We start from the raw sequence: 16,035 nt of genomic DNA, 5'->3' as shown, positions 1-16,035 counted from the left end.
GTCTTATTCTGCCAATCCGACTCGGAGGACCATATTTACATTTGAGATATGTGTACTTGACCACAAAAAGCGACGTAAAATTGATCAAAGTGAGTGAGCATATTGTACAATTCAGAAGTGATGAGAAGAATGAGATGTAAAAAAAAATTCAAAAACTTGTTCCAAGGAAAATTAATAACTTGCCTGCCTGAAATTTTTTTTTTCTTGGAATAGGGATTAGTGAAATTGCTTTGAAAATCAAAATGGGTCTATGAAGAAATTCCATCGCTCGAATGAATGCCTCTTTGCAGATTTAAGGGTAGAAAAATCTCCAATTTTACATATTTCGAGTTTATTATTATTTTTAAAAAAAATTAATACAACTCCACCTTACAAAACACCAGACGCAAAAAAAACCTGCTAAACTTCGAAGCATAAAAAGAAAAAAAACTCGACATCTTTTCCCCGACGCGACGAGAAGCAGTTCCATCGTCTAGCCGAACCGAAAGGCGGTGAAAGTTGAACTTCTACAGTACTTCTGTAAATCAGAAAGATGTTGTTATATTCACCCGAAAGAATTCTTAAGGGAATTGAGCGTATCTGATGACCCTCTATCTGAGACGATCCAAAGAAATCGAACCAAGGGACATAAAAATAGCGGCTAATGCGATGTTTCCCCATCTTATCCCTTCTCGCTATAGTACACTATCCCGATCACGTCCTGTGTCCCTGTCCGAGCATTCCTCCGGGGAATTACCGCATACATAAACATGGTGATAGTCATGCCTGATTCTCGTACGTACTTCTCTCTCGCATGCAGTTTTATATACACGCTATATACGCACTTTTTATGTATTCTGCTTCTACCTAAATTAAAATTTATCGGCTTTTATTCTACAAGTGCGGCACCGGATGCTCCTGGCGCAGTCGCCGCGCCCGCGCCACGCCGGCCTCGTATGTAGAAAATTTCTTACCAAGTGGATTGTTTTTATGGTTTGAACGTTGGCACGAGTGAACGTTTTTATGCCTATGATTGATTATTTTTTTTCTTTCGCCTTCGTACTTATATGGTATGGTATTGCTTATAAGATTTACAGTCGTATATATATATGCTGTATTGCTGCATGTATGAATGTGTCTTGATGTGTGTTTTGCAATTAGAGAGATATGTATGCCTGATGGGGGTAGTGTGTACTATTTGTACCTACACCACTCTTAGGGCAAGTGGAATGCGGATTGTTTTTTTCAGTGAATGAAATTTCTCATCATAATGCTCAACTTTGGAAACTATATAATTACTCGAGATTTCTAAAATTTAGAAAGAATATATTTAGATGATTGAGAGAAATTTCAAAAATTTTGAAAATTCAAAGTTTGAGTTGCTTCTTGAATGTCCAATTTTCAAGAACTTATTTCCTGATTTCGGAAGAAAATTTCTTAAATTTTTAGTGGGCTGGAAAAAATTTCAGAAAAAACTATTCAGGTTTTAAAAATTGCTAATATTGTAAAATTTAAAAAAAACAGTCTCGGCTCTTGTCAAAATTGCTAAAAATTGTTTTTGTTTGCAAAAAATTTCAAACTCGGTACTTCTTTTACAAAAACTGTCCAAAAATATCGCTTTATTGCCAAAATATTACAAAAAGGTCTCACTTTATTGGCAAAAATTGCAAAAAATATTACTTTTTGCCATCTTGCATTTCACTAAATTGCTGAAAAATCCTGTGTTTTTTTTTTATCTAAACATGCTAAAAGTTTCAAAGAGTCTCACTTTTCTGGTGAAAATCTACAAAAATTCTCGTTTTTATACCTTATTGCTGAAAAATCTTGCTTTCTTGCCTAAAAATGTCACTTTTTTGCTTAGAGTTTGAAAAAGTTCCTGGTTTTTACCAAATTGCTGAAAAATTGTGCTTTTTTGTCAAAAAAATGTTAAAAATTGTCAAAAACCGTCACTTTTTTGCATTGAGCTCCCAAGTGATTCTTGGTCTTTCCCAATTTTCATCACTTTCTTGGTAGATGTCGATTCTCCTGCAGACAATCTACGAGCTGTTCATTGACCATATCTCTGTATATGGTACGCATAGGAAGCATCTGAGTCCAATTAACTTTGTACAGAGTCAGCTCCAGCGTTTGGATATCCCACCACTTTCCTTTTCATTTAGGAAGATCATATTTCATGGTGTGATAGCTGAAGTGAGTGATCTAAGACGCTGCTTTGTAATTCATGTGAGCCAAGTTTCGAAAGTTGTGTACTACGGATTGCATATCTTTGCGCACATGAACAGGGTATCCGGCTATCCACGCCCCCTCCCCATTTCTTCAACGCATTGGACATCGCATACATCTCCTTTTCTATTATTGTGTAACCCTTCAGGGATTCTTTGAAGGAATTACTTACAAACACCACTACTTGATGGGAGCCATCTACTTTATGGTATGTGTTAATATGAATTTTTTGTGATAGGATTCACAACACTTTGGAGGGAGTGTTTGCAGAGCCCCAAAATTTTCATGAAAATGTAAAAAATGTCAAATATCGTGTGACCTATCATTTTAAAGGTATGTTTTTGAATGCGCTGAATACAAATATCAGCCCATTTCCTTGATTCGACCCCTCTGACACTTTCCATTAGCCCCCTCAATTTCTGAAAATAAAAGAAGTTATGTGACATATGGTTTCTCTCCTCAAATAAAGTCAGTAGCAGAGGCAACAAAAATGCATGCAATCTGTTGCTGGTATCAAGAAGCTGTAACTGGTTTGAGCAACTATAGGTAGTGATGATTATGGAACTCAGGTTTGTAAAACGTGGCCAGTGATGTATGAGCTACTTTGTAGATAGCGTAGAAAGCAACGGGAAACTACTACTAGAAAGCTCAATACAACGTCGATTCCCCAGAATAATCGCAGTGACAAAGGCATCCACCTCACCCTGTTAGGGTACCACAAAAATGTGATTTCCAGTGTCCTGTAAAGGACAAGGAACCACGACAACGACCTAGTACCTACACAAAGTGACCAGAGGAAGCAGGGAGTTCTACCTCCCCCTGGGCATTTTGAAAGTAGAAAGAAAGTTGGCAATTTTGAGTGTGAAGTTAGCAAATGTTCAGTTGGACAATTTGCAATTTTGTAGTAGTTGTTATTTTGAAAGACGTTACTTTCAATGAGAAGCTTCGAAATTGCAACCAACGAGTTACCATACCGATCAATCGAGATGTGCTAGATCCGATTGATACCAAAACCAATACCGAAAGCAGTGATACGAAGGAAACTAAAAGCACTTCGTCAATGCCAAAGAAAAGTGCACCTTCTACTTCAAAGTCATTACCTGCTACACGGAAATTGTCTTTGAAAAGTTTGCTAAAATCAACTTCGAAGAATTCGCTGAAATCATCAAATAGTTCCTTGTTTGGGAATGACTAGTTTGATGACGCTAATGAGAATTCCAACAACAAGAGTCAAGGTCAAGACAATTCTGTGGGCGATACAGACTTGACCAAATGGTGATTATTACACAACCAAGATTGATCAAAATCTCTGATTCCCAACAATCGCGCTAATTGCGTTGAAATCAAGATTTTCACAGCTGAATTTGAAGCTTCACCAAGTTCGTACTCAGAAGCTGTTTGAGGCCAAGGCTGTTCGGAATTGAAAAACTCTAAGGATACTTTGAAGAAATCCATAGTCCCTAATGACACGCTAAATGTAGGTTTTGGACCTCAGAGAAAGAGATCAGACATTGTTACCCCCCAAAAAAGTACCTCACGGTAAAAAAAAGGGGGGTTTGAAAAAGAACGCGCTAGAAAGGCTCGTCACCATTACAAAAAAACTTCAAAAAAATCTCCAAAATATAACTGAAAAATATCCAAAAAATGACCCAAAACAAAAAATTACTGATATCTACTTTGCAGGGAGTTGGAGAATGATTCGGTTGGTACTTACTTACCTGCCTACATTCCTACTTAAGAGTTTGCAAATAATGAACAAAAATTTCCCAACTTCCGCCCACTTCTTTAGACAAGTAGGTACACAATACACATCCATTTCCAGCATTCATGAAGTATTCCATGATCGAATTTGATTAGTCTTCATTAGAAAGTGAGCGGAAGTTGGAAAATTTTTGTTCATTATTTGCAAACTCTTAAGTAGGAATGTAGGCAGGTAAGTAAGTACCAACCGAATCATTCTCCAACTCCCTGCAAAGTAGATATCAGTAATTTTTTGTTTTGGGTCATTTTTTGGATATTTTTCAGTTATATTTTGGAGATTTTTTTGAAGTTTTTTTGTAATGGTGACGAGCCTTTCTAGCGCGTTCTTTTTCAAACCCCCCTTTTTTTTACCGTGAGGTACTTTTTTGGGGGGATATCACCCATTTTTTCTGAAGACGATGAAGAGTTTATGAACAAAATATTGGGTTAGATTTGCATTCACTTTCACTCAAATATGGTTTCCTTAAAAACCTTGTGGAGGCGAGGGTTCAATTCTCTTCTGCACTCTGGAGATTTTTTTTCTAGTAAATTTTAGGTATGTACTTATTTATTTATTTATTTGTCAAAATTCCAACATAAAAACCGGCTGGAGACTCCAGAACTGCTCAAAATGGTATGGAATTATTTCCAATCGATTTGAATTGTCTGAATCTGAAATTAATTTACATACGAAATTTCAGCTTTCTAGCTCAACATGGTGAAGTTTTGATTTTTTTTCATTTTTTAAATAAATTATTTCTTTTACCTAGATTTAAAAAAAAAATAGACCCAATTTTCAAGGTTGAGATTCAAGAATATAAAACGCAGTGATAACAATTTTTCAATAAAAAAATAATTACTTGAAAAAAAATCGACTTGAAAAAATTTTTAAAAATAGGTACAGGCAGGATTCGAACCCAGGGCCCCCTGCGTGCGGAGCCGAAGCTTAAGTCAGGCAGCCACTGCGGCTGCGTTGTGGATCGCGCGTTTCAACTCCATACAACGCGGGATGCGCCGAATGCAACGTACATGATATGTTTTAAATCTAACCGCCATTCTGATTGATATAAATTGACGTTGGTTTGAGTTATTTGAACAAAGCTGCAGACTTTTAGACTGAATTATTTCGAATGAGATTTGGGATATGGATTATTAAAAGAATAGAGAAGTGCCTTTTGTATGTTTTAGCTCACTTGCAACAATAGTTTCTGAATAATAATCGTTTAAAATTTTCAAATTTGGAAAAAAAGTAGTTAGAATTCGTTTTTTTCAAAAATCGCTTCGTAGTGACCTGACAAGTGTAAAACTACACCATCATGCAAAATTTCGTTGAATTTGGTCGAGCAGATTTTCTGGAAAGTGTATTGAAGGAAACGATGAAAAAAAACCAGTGTAAAAACGGCATTTTTGAAGATCTCTTGTACTTTTGATACTAATCCTACAACTTTCAAATTTTGATATGTTGATAAGCTCGTCAAGATCTTCAAAATGACATATTATTCTTTGAAATTGGTGCAGTCCTTTTTGAAATCGAATGGTACAAATTTTCGCGTTTGTTGGTCTCAGAAGAGTAGGCTTTGCGGTAGCGGCGACGTTCTTTTTCCTAACCCCCTCGCCGTGCTACCGCCTGGCCTGATGTCTGATATTTCCCATTCATCATCGATCAGCAGCAAACGAGCTGCTTTACATCACCAGAGACATGCGCCTTGATACAGCCAGTGTGTTATCAAAAACTCTGGAAAATGTTACCACTTAAAACGCGAATCAAAGACAGCTCAAACGTTCCAGCTATGCTGATTTCACTGGATATCCGAGTTGATCACCACTAGCGAAGCATCTTTAACATCAACCGAATTCGAGGAAACATGATCAACGTTCTTCACATTTGTACTGAGCAGTTTTGCTGTCAATTTATTGCTTGATAACTCTCAAATTAGGGAAAGTGTTGAAAATAATGTAAAAATCATGTCATTATCTGTATTTATTTATTTTGTCGTAAATAATTCTTCGAAATATCGAGATGCATTGTATTCAAGAAGTCAACAAACATTGAAGATGACTTTGTAATATTTTTTATACTCGCAATTCCGAATTTTGAATATTCTAAGCTAATGTTCCAAAATATCCTGTTAAAAGTCCCGCTTAAGTCTCGCATTTTTATTTTGGGATTTTGTTACGACACCCTGACAATTCTTATCCTATAGAAAAGCAAAACCATAAAGTGGGACTGCAAGCTTGAAAACTCGCTTTAGTAGTTGATAACATACCGTACGTAGGTACCTATACTCGTAACAACTACCATTTTATTTTAATGTAGGTACATATTTGTTTGTTTGTAAATATGTTTAAATACATCGTTTTATTTCAAAGTGTGCATCGTATTTCATCATTCCCCCCTCCCTCTCCCCTCATCCCTTCCCCTGGAAAATTGTTTTGCTATGCCCCTGGCACCTAATACGTAATGATTGTTTTCTCGTACTTTCAATTTCTGTGTTCCAGTACACAATTTTTTTAGAGGGGCGGGGGAGTTTAACATCATTATCAACCTCAAAGGCGGGGGGTGGGTCACAACTGTAGGTAAAAATAGGAGGTTTTTCTGATGAGAAATGGACAAAATTCAAGCGTTAGAATCTAAGTATAAAAATGTGAAAATTTGAGCTGTTGATTTTCCTTATTTTTTGAGGGTGTCTTTTAACTTTTATAATTTATTATGTTTGGAAGGGTGAGAGAGGAAGGGAGGTCAAAATATAAAATAGCGGTTTTATGATAGGTATCCTAGGATTTGACACTTTTTTCATCTTTTTTTTTTGGCACTTTTTTAATTTTTTGAGTGAGGGGGTCTGAGGGGCTCAAGTTGTTTTTTTTTCCACAAAGTATATCAAAACTGTCGAATTGCGCTTTTTTTGATAAAAATGGACCAGATCCAGGTATTATGATACAAAAAAGTGAAAATTTCAAGTTTTTTTGGGATCTTTATTATTTTTGGGTAACTGGTGGGGGAGGGGGGCCTTCTGGCAAAGCTCGATATGAATAAGCTGGAGAGCTGAAAATTTTCAGGGAATTATTTTCATAAAGATCAGCAGCAACAGTGGGGGAGAAAAACACATTTTTTTTTTACACACGTAGGTAGGTATAAAATAAATGAGAACATCTTAGTGAAAATCTATGCATATTTATCATGTTAATTAATCACCATATTCGTCGATCTAATCACGTAAATCAATATCGTACGAGGTTTTTTAAATTAAAAAGTGCCCAATAGGCTGCTAATCGAAACGATAACTCGAAATAAGATCATTAGATTAACGATTACCATCCACTTATTGAATATTTTCCAACGTTTAATACCTATAGAAATAACATACGTGGCTGTAGTGTGATTTTGCGTACAACTAAAGCGAGTTTTATGGTATCTGAATAATTGTTCGTTAATTGATTCCAATTTTTGTTAAATTTTGCCATACGTGATGTCCTCCTTCTGGTCATTATGCTGACCACTTTTTGTAATATGTAGGTAGTCTTTCTATGAACATGCAATCCTGGTGAACTATAGAATACATAGTAAGTGATATTTTTCAACTTTGATCAGGAATTCATTTGGATACTGTATTAGGTTTTAACTCGAAGCTTTCATTTTAGAAAATTACTCGTCCAGTGGTGCGTAAATGATATCAAAGAAACAAATACTGCGTATCTAGTACAGTTACATCAGATATGTAAATAACGAAAACATAATATTGGTAAATGTGATCTAAAGACTTTGACTTAGACTTTCTACAAATAGAAGCGAAACATGAATCAAATGATTGAACAAAGCGGCTTCTGTAATACCTAAAGGTAAATTTTTGAAATTATTTGACATAGTTCGTAAATGATAAAGAACTTATCAGGTATCTAATATGTACCTATATGAATTAATTTTTTTCCAGACAAAAGAAAGAAAATTGAGCGTGATGTTGTCTGGTTCACTGAGCATCTTGACATTGTGTTATTTACTTGAAGATAATTTCGATGTGGACTGAATTTTTCTAAACTACAGATAAATGCTGATTTTCAACACTCGTTTGAGTTACTTCGATTACTTTTCGTCAAGAATGTTCCAACGATGAATGAATTTGTCAAGGAAAAAAAAGATCGTGCAGGCGGCGGCGGTGTTGGGTGCTTATTACAACTACAGAAAAAAAAAATGAAATTTCAAGAATATTTGACGCTGAACGTACCAACTATAAAGATGAAAACACTCTGATTACAATCAAGATGTCAGTAATAAATTCCTTCATCATCGATCTTCTACACAACCAAACACAAAATAAAATCCCATAATGATTTATTGAAAACAATAAGAATACGTTTACCTATAGAAAACTTATTTTCCATGGTTGTGTTTTGATCGTTTAATTGATGAAAATGGAGTGTATTCGGTTTAAAATAAGTGTAAAAATAATTTATACTAGTCAGAATCAGGTTCCTATTACGTTCACAATATGTATTTATTTTTAACCGACGACGATTACATTTCATTTGAAAATATAACTTTTAAAAAAAACTATAACGCTATTGACGTAAGTTAAGTAGGTACTCCTCTATAAAATGATCTAAAATACTATTGTATAACAACACTATAATATAGCTTAATGAAGGACGCCCGCGTCGAAGCGCTCGTATTTAAAAAAAAAAAATACTGCCAAAAAAAAAAAAGGAGAATAACATTTGGCCGCATCAAAAGCAAAAATAATGATGTGATTGATGGTAATCCGGCCGGTGCGGCGATTTTGTTAAATGATAACTAACCAGTAACCACCACCTCGTCGTCTTCTTACCCTCTAGTTCGTTTTACCACCATCCATCAAGTTATATATACACAATCACCTCTCTCTCTCTCTTTTTGCTGGCTTGCACCCTGCACCCTGCACTGTTGTTGCTGCGTTCGTTGCAGCTTCATCACATCGCATCGTGTACTCGTACTCGCGACAACCATCAACCATCCCCTAACAAAGATCCGTTCTCTTTACACCGTTTATATGTACTTATTTCTCTAAACTAAATTTTATCTCGGCTTTTATTCGTATTATGGAGCCCTATTATGCGCTCTTTATCAATATCTAACTTCGCACTTGTATTTACCAAAGATCTCCCTTCCCCCCACCTTGGTTCTGGTCTCCTCTCGCGAGAGGTCTAATACTCTTGCTCTTGCTGCAAATGCTGGTAATAGTGAGAGAAGAGACTGATTTCAGCCACCGTGAAATTCTAATTCCTTTATGGGTTATGTTTAGTACGATGGTCGTAGTTCGAGCGTAGATGCATTTATGATGTTGTATTATGTACTTTTGTGTTGTTGTGTGGGTATTTTCTTACAGTTGTACAATATGGTGTGTGTAGAGAGTGTCCCTGTATGATTGTGAAATGATGAGTGTTCTTTGTTTCGGAAATCGGGTTAGGTGTTTGAATTTTTTTGACAGATGATGAAATTTTCAGGTCAGAAATGTGGAAATAATGAAAGGTTTTGTTGAAGATCTTGAAAATGCATTTAAAATATTATTTTGCAAACTTTGAAAATTTTTGTCGAAGGAATTCGTTTTTGAAACATTCAAATTTGATGGTGAAAATCAAAATGAAGACACCCCCTCCCCCTCCCATCCTTCCATATTCCTGCAAAAGCACCAAAAAAATATATGTTCTTGAGTACACGATCGAAACTTCAAAAGTAATTTTTATTCTCCTCATTTCCTCTTTTTTCTAATGCACCATGAAAAAATTGTCAAAAATATAATTTTTCCAATTATGTAGCTTTTGAAAGAAAAAAAGTTAACTGGGGAGAGAATAAGCTTTTGATGGATAAACTGGTTTTAAAATATTGAATGAATTTGACAATTTTCAAGGGGAAAAAATGAATTTTTTGATTCATAATTTCGAGTCAAAACTAACTCGTTCGTGAGTATTTTTTTCCCTCAACGAGTTGAAAATCCTGTTAAACTCATGTAAAAGAGTTTGAAGAAGCTGTTTTAGACTCTTTTCATTTCAAAACAGTTTGTACCTATAGATTTTTTTCGACGATTTTTTGAGTTGAAAAAATTCCAAGGTCAGGGTCAACTTCACATCAGAGTTTTCAGAAAGAATTTTTGAACTCTTCACAACACTTTTCCTAAAGAGTTCGAGCTGTCTTGTCTCTCTTTCTGGGTCTCTTTGAAAAAGAGTAAAATTCAGTGTATGACTCTTGAGTTGTTGTTTGAAGAGTGAGAGAGTTTTTAAAGAAACTCATTGCCCATCTTTGAGTAGATCAGAAAATGGGGGGAAGGGATGCTCATGTAATTCAATCTCTCATTCAAATGAGTAATGCCTGCGAGTAATTCTTTTTTTAATGAAACAATGGCAAGGAAGAGAAGGCAATGGCGTAGCTAAAAGAAAAGGGTGAAGAGGGCGATGGTCTTCTTCGTTGGATAATATGTAATTTAATATGTGAGAATAAAATAATGCCAAAAATGAGCGTTTTGTTCTAATTGTTTGAAGATTTTTTTTTTGAAAAAATATTTTTGTGCGAACATTTTTTTTCTTTGAAAATTATTTCAATTTTGACTTTTTCATGTCTAAAAATGTTTTTCTACTGTAGGCTCCTTCGGAAAAAACATTTCTACTCTTTATTGAGAAAATGAGAAACGAAAGGAAACACGATACTTCGTGTTAATAAAATTGCATAACCAGTTTGCCGTGAAAACGCTGGGCATTTTTTTAAATCATTATTTTTTTACATCCTTGGATTTATTTGTGTCGTATAACTAAATAATTATCCCCCCCCACAAACAATCTCAGTGAAGTGAAAAGTACGGAAAAACTCATCACAACGCTCTACAAAATTGTTTAAAAAAAATTTTTTAAACTAATGAGTACCCCCCCCCTCTCTCCTCATGTTCTGTGTTCTTAAAATACCATTGGTCAGGTTTTCGTAAAAATGCTGGATATTTTTTTTTTTTTTAAAACATGATCAAAAAATTTTTTGGGTTTGAAATATTTTCCATTTCTTCCACTATTTCAGAATTTCAAAAACTGCTTAGGTAGTTATCTTAAAAATTGTCTAAGTATGTTTTGATAGATCATTGTGTTTTTGGAAACGATGAATTTAGTTTTTTGGAGTTTACCTATCTACTTTTTTTTCGCTTTTTTGAAAAGTGAAAGATGGTGCTTCTTTTTTTTTTTGTTTTTTTTTTTTAGTATGATTTTTAAAAAGAACAAAATTGTTGGTCTGAAAATTTCTGCACGTTTATTTGAGCTGATTTAATTACACCATCTAAACCGTGGCCAGTTTGATGTTTATTTGGTTTTTTTTGCGTTCCCACTCGCGTGAAATTTTCTTGATTTCATCAAGTCTGAAGAAAAGTCGTCTCAACGGTCCCCCCTCCGCTCTTAAATGAAAAATTTCAATTCATCCAAAATTTAGCATTTTTATGGTGCATTTCTTCTCGATACCTAATCCTCTTCTCAAAGAAAAAATCCACCCTCGTTCCTCAAGCTATGTTGATCCCTTTGTACAGAAGTGCTCAAAAGTTGTAAGAAATCAAGAAAAATGGGGGGGGGGGGAATCAAAGTTGTTGATTTTTATTGAAAATTTCCCATTTCTAAGTCAAAAATTCTTCTAAAAACTACCTACCTACTTTTTCAAAAAAAAAAAAAAAAAAAAAACTTTAATGCTCCAGCAAATAAGTAATGTTTTTGAAACAAAATAATAAATACTTATAAAGTCGAAGTCTGTACATTTTTTTATTTTTTTTTGAAAATTTGCCATTACTGACTTTAAGAAAACGTTGTCTGGTCTCCCACAGAATATTAGCCCTTTTACGTTGAAGTCTCCAAAGTTGAGAAAAATTAAATTAAATAAATATGGTAAAATTATTTTCGAGAAATTCGATCTTGGTGTCAGAATTTCCTCAATAACTCCTTTTCTAGAACTAAAAATAAAATAGGTACATACATAATTAAAGTCGATAAAATATTTTCAAAGTTTCAATTCTGTGTCAAAATTTTTCTGCACAATCCAGTAGGTAAAGGTATATCCTCAGAGGCTCGAGTTTCTCTTTTTCGCTATCCAGGTTATTAGTGAGGAAGGGGGAGGAGTTTAGACTATCAAATGATGCCATTTTCCAACGAACATGCACCAAATTCATAGATTTAGAATGCAAAACATCAATACTATTTTTATACGTATTTTAACTGGTTTTAAATTTTCTCATGATTTGAAGTGGTTTCTGGAACACGTACGGGATCAAGTTCCATATTTTTCATCATGTGGGGGGAAGGAGGAGGGGGAAGGGAGGTGGTTAATTATTGATCTGTTGAAATATGTTTTTCTTATGAAAATGGGCGAGATTCGAGATTCAAAAATTACAATTTGGTAGAATAAAAAAATGTAAAACTTCGTAGTTTTTTGAATTTTCTTATCTATTTTTTTTTCGTGGAGAGTCGAGTTTGAGGAAGGGGCGGGAGGGGGAAGGGGCGGGGAATCAAAACCGAACTGAAGTGAGTTCGAAAATAATTAGAATGTAGAAACGTGAAAATTTCCATTTTTAAACTTTTTTTTAATGATGTGAGGTGGACTTTTTTTGGAGCATGGAAAGCCCAAGTTCAACAGTTTTCGTCACGTGGGTGGGGGTGGGGGGGGTTACTTTGTTGAATATGCAGTAGGTACTTTTTTCGTGAAAATGGATCAAATTTCAAGGATTAGAATAAAAAAAAAACGTGAAAATTTCAGGTTTGAGTTTTCTTTTTTTTATGCGAGGGCTTCGGTTTCGATTTTTCGTTTTTTCGATATTTGGGTAGGAGGGGGGGGGGTTATTCAACAATGTTTTTCTGATGATAATGAACCAAATTAAAGAATTAGAACGTCAAAATATACAAATTTCAAGTTTTTTGATTTTTCTTCTTTCATTGTGTGGTGGCTGAAATTTCACCTTTTTTAATCAAAAAGGGGGGGGGGGGTCAAAACTACTTATTAGTGATTTTCTGACAAAAATTACCTAAATTCGAGGATTAGAGTGTAAAAATGTAAAAATTTCAATTTTTGGGTAGGGTATTTGGATTTTTTTTTGAAAACTTGAGGGCTCCTAAGAAGACTCCAAGTTCAAGTTGAGAAACTTATGTAAGATTTTCAGGGAATTTTGTTTCATAAAAATCCAAAATTTTTGGGATGTGTGAGTGATAAAATCGCAAAAAATTTGTCGCGAGTGAGTAGCATGAAGAGCCTTCCTCTCATAGACACTTATCTTTTTCAAAATTGGAAAAAATTGCAAAAATTTCAATTTTGGAAGTTTGTCAAACCTTTCTTTAAACCAAGTATTCAGAAAATGTCGACCACCAAAAAAACAGTAAAAATTTCGAAATAATATTTCCTTGAAAAGCAGTAAAACGTACTGTATTAAAATACTCGTAAAACTCGCCCAATTTGTACAACGCTAATAATTTACGAATTTTCTCCTCCTGTAATCTAATTACCACCTTTACCCTTATTACGAAATGATATGATAACGACGTTTCACGCTGACTTCGACTACATCATACATGTATGTATAACATAGTATAGCCTATGTCTGTATACTCGGTATGGGTACAAGATTGATGTAATTTGATCAGCGAACGATGCACGATGTACCAGGCAACTGGCAAGCAACAGCTAACAAAAAAAAAAGAGGCTAATTGGCCCATTCCCTCGAAAAACTTCTCACTTTCGATTCGATTCTGCTGCAGTACTCGTGGAATGACAGGCAGCGGAAGCTTCGCAATACATAATGAGAAGATACGAGACTAGTAGCGTTCGATGGGGCAGGACATACGCACGTGAGGAGGAGAAAAAGGCCCCTTTGTGGAAATCGACTTTTAAAATACTCGTACTCGTCGTAGGAGCCAAAGTGGTAGTCGTCGCGGATCCAGAGCCGGAGCCTTTGGTTGAAATTAGATTTGGCGGAAAAGACGGATTACGTTATTTTCCGTATGATAAAGTCGTTTACATCGGAAATCAGATTGCAAGAGGCGTGTGTCGCCTCATTTCGGACCGCATGTTGACAGAAAATGTCACGTGTCGTACACAAGGCCGCGTGCCATACGACCATAATCTTCCGTTTTGTGCCTGTTTTTTTTTTTTTCGTTAGCACCACGTAAAGGACGCTAAAGAGGAGGCAGCAGGCGAGTGGCGTCGATCATTGTTTTTGTATAGATACACGTCGGTTTTGATGGGATGGGATGGGCGCGTCTCATGTCCTGGGTCGTGTACCCATTGTGTAATTATCGACGTATGTAGTCGCGGGCGCGAGAGCCTTTTAAACGGTTCGGTAATTTTATAGGAAAACTCGAGTTTTTTTTTTTCAATTTCAATTTCAATTTATTGTACAATGATACTTACTTGATGCTATGGTCAAATGCCAGATGGCAGATAGACGCGTGTCTAGTTTAGTAATCGAATTAAAATTCATCGCGAACCGGTAGCTATTCGAGTGCTTTATGTATGTACTTATAGGTCTAGGTACTTCGTGTGCCCATCTACTAAAAGAACCTATAATCGAGTACCTATCTACGAAATACGCTGGAAAAATACGAGTAAGAGTGTAGTATATAGGCCTGGCATACGAGTATACTACGACGTAGAGTATAAGTCGGTCACTGTATAGTGTATAAAGGTGTTGAAAGATGAAAAATCGCATTAAGCCTCTGGGTGAGATCGATTTTTTCTTTTGTTGCACTAAACGGACAGAAAAATCGAATTAAATCGTTCTGTGTTCGTGAAAGGACGAAGATTAGATTAGTCAAAGGATACGGTACCATACTACTATACCTCTACCGCGTGTAAAAAGAAAATTGCCTTTCTTTTCGACATTGGCATGGCAACTTTTCGCCATTCGCCGCCGACGACGACGACGACATTTTTAATATTAAATTATATCTTTCGGCGTGTAAACGTCGCCTTGAAATTTTTCTGCATTATTCTCTATCTGCCTCTTTTTTTTGTTTTGTTTTTTTTTTTACGTGTGGTTTTGTTTTTTTCTCGAAGAAATAAACTATAAAGTCTATGATTTTTTAAGGATAGATTTGAGAAAGAGAGAGAAAAAAAGAGAGAAATGTACGTATATCAAGGTCAGCTTACCTGTTTGGTAACCGAGTCGATTAGCCGGACGAAGATGTCTTGCTCTTGACGTATACCTGAAAGAATAGAAATTAGAGTTTTATTAGTGATATTAATTGTGAGGTTGAATTTCGACTTATTTGTACAATTATAGCTATAGGGTGGAAAATTCCATTGACATTAGGGATGTACCTTATTTTGAAAAAATTGAATTTTCCACCTCCTACGGACCAAAGTTGTTGCTTCGAGTGAGAAAATATTCCATATTTTTTATTTTTCCCCATTTGCAAAAAAAAGTACCGGTGACCTCAAGTAAAAAAAATTTTAAAAAATGACAAAAAAATTAAATTCATCAAAATTTTTTGTTTTTGCGTCAGAATTTCTCTAAATGTAATCCCTTTTTCAAGAGAAAATTTTCTCCAGTCCTTCAAACCATATTGGCCCCCAGTATAAGGCTAAGGAGCCCTTCAAAGTTGGAAAAAAATCGCAAAAAAATAGGATACATAAATCAAAATTAGAGGAAATTTTTTGAAAATATCTCATTCATTCCATATTAGAATTGTTCTACATAAGGCCCTTTTCAAGAAAACCCCTTAATCGGACCCCAAAGTGATGTTGGCTATCTTGAATGTGGCCCCCTCGAATTTGGAAAAAATAAAAAATGATAGAAAATGGATGCCTGTAGAAATTTTTGAAAATGTTTCATTAAACAGAGTCAGGGCTTTTTTTGTGGGGGAGCGGAGGGGGGGTTGTGGTATAGGATAAAACATTTTCATTAAGGAAGTCTTTTTTGGGGGAAGCTTGGCGTGTCCAAATAGGTAGGTAAGGATTTTAAATGGAAATTTTAAAAAGGATAAGTGGGTATTTTTACAGGAAAGTAACATATAGGAACCTGCCTATACCCCAGATAATTAAAATGTCTACACATAAGAGTAATTTATTTCCTATCATCGAAAAGGATTAGTTAAAGGGGACTATATACAAATAGGTAA

General features: G+C 35.1%; 1 protein-coding gene and 1 long non-coding RNA gene across 2 annotated transcripts in view; one reads left to right on the top strand and one right to left on the bottom strand.

Moving 5' to 3' along the window:
• The window catches only part of kn (EBF transcription factor-like knot), a 185,976-nt gene that overhangs the window by 121,998 nt on the left and 47,943 nt on the right, over nt 1-16,035 (bottom strand). Inside the window, exon 4 of the mRNA XM_065354908.1 lies at nt 15,065-15,120. Within this exon, the coding sequence (XP_065210980.1) occupies nt 15,065-15,120 (56 nt within the window). The remainder of the gene's footprint in view (nt 1-15,064; nt 15,121-16,035) is intronic.
• LOC135839021 (uncharacterized) lies at nt 7,273-8,873 on the top strand. Its single transcript, XR_010557521.1, has 3 exons — nt 7,273-7,503; nt 7,582-7,779; nt 7,872-8,873. It is a non-coding gene; the product is annotated as an uncharacterized LOC135839021 (long non-coding RNA).

Source organism: Planococcus citri, chromosome 1 (assembly GCF_950023065.1).
Source record: "Planococcus citri chromosome 1, ihPlaCitr1.1, whole genome shotgun sequence".
Lineage (NCBI taxonomy): Eukaryota > Metazoa > Arthropoda > Insecta > Hemiptera > Pseudococcidae > Planococcus > Planococcus citri.
Note: the sequence above shows the minus strand (reverse complement) of the source record. Positions and strands in the feature narration are given on the sequence as shown.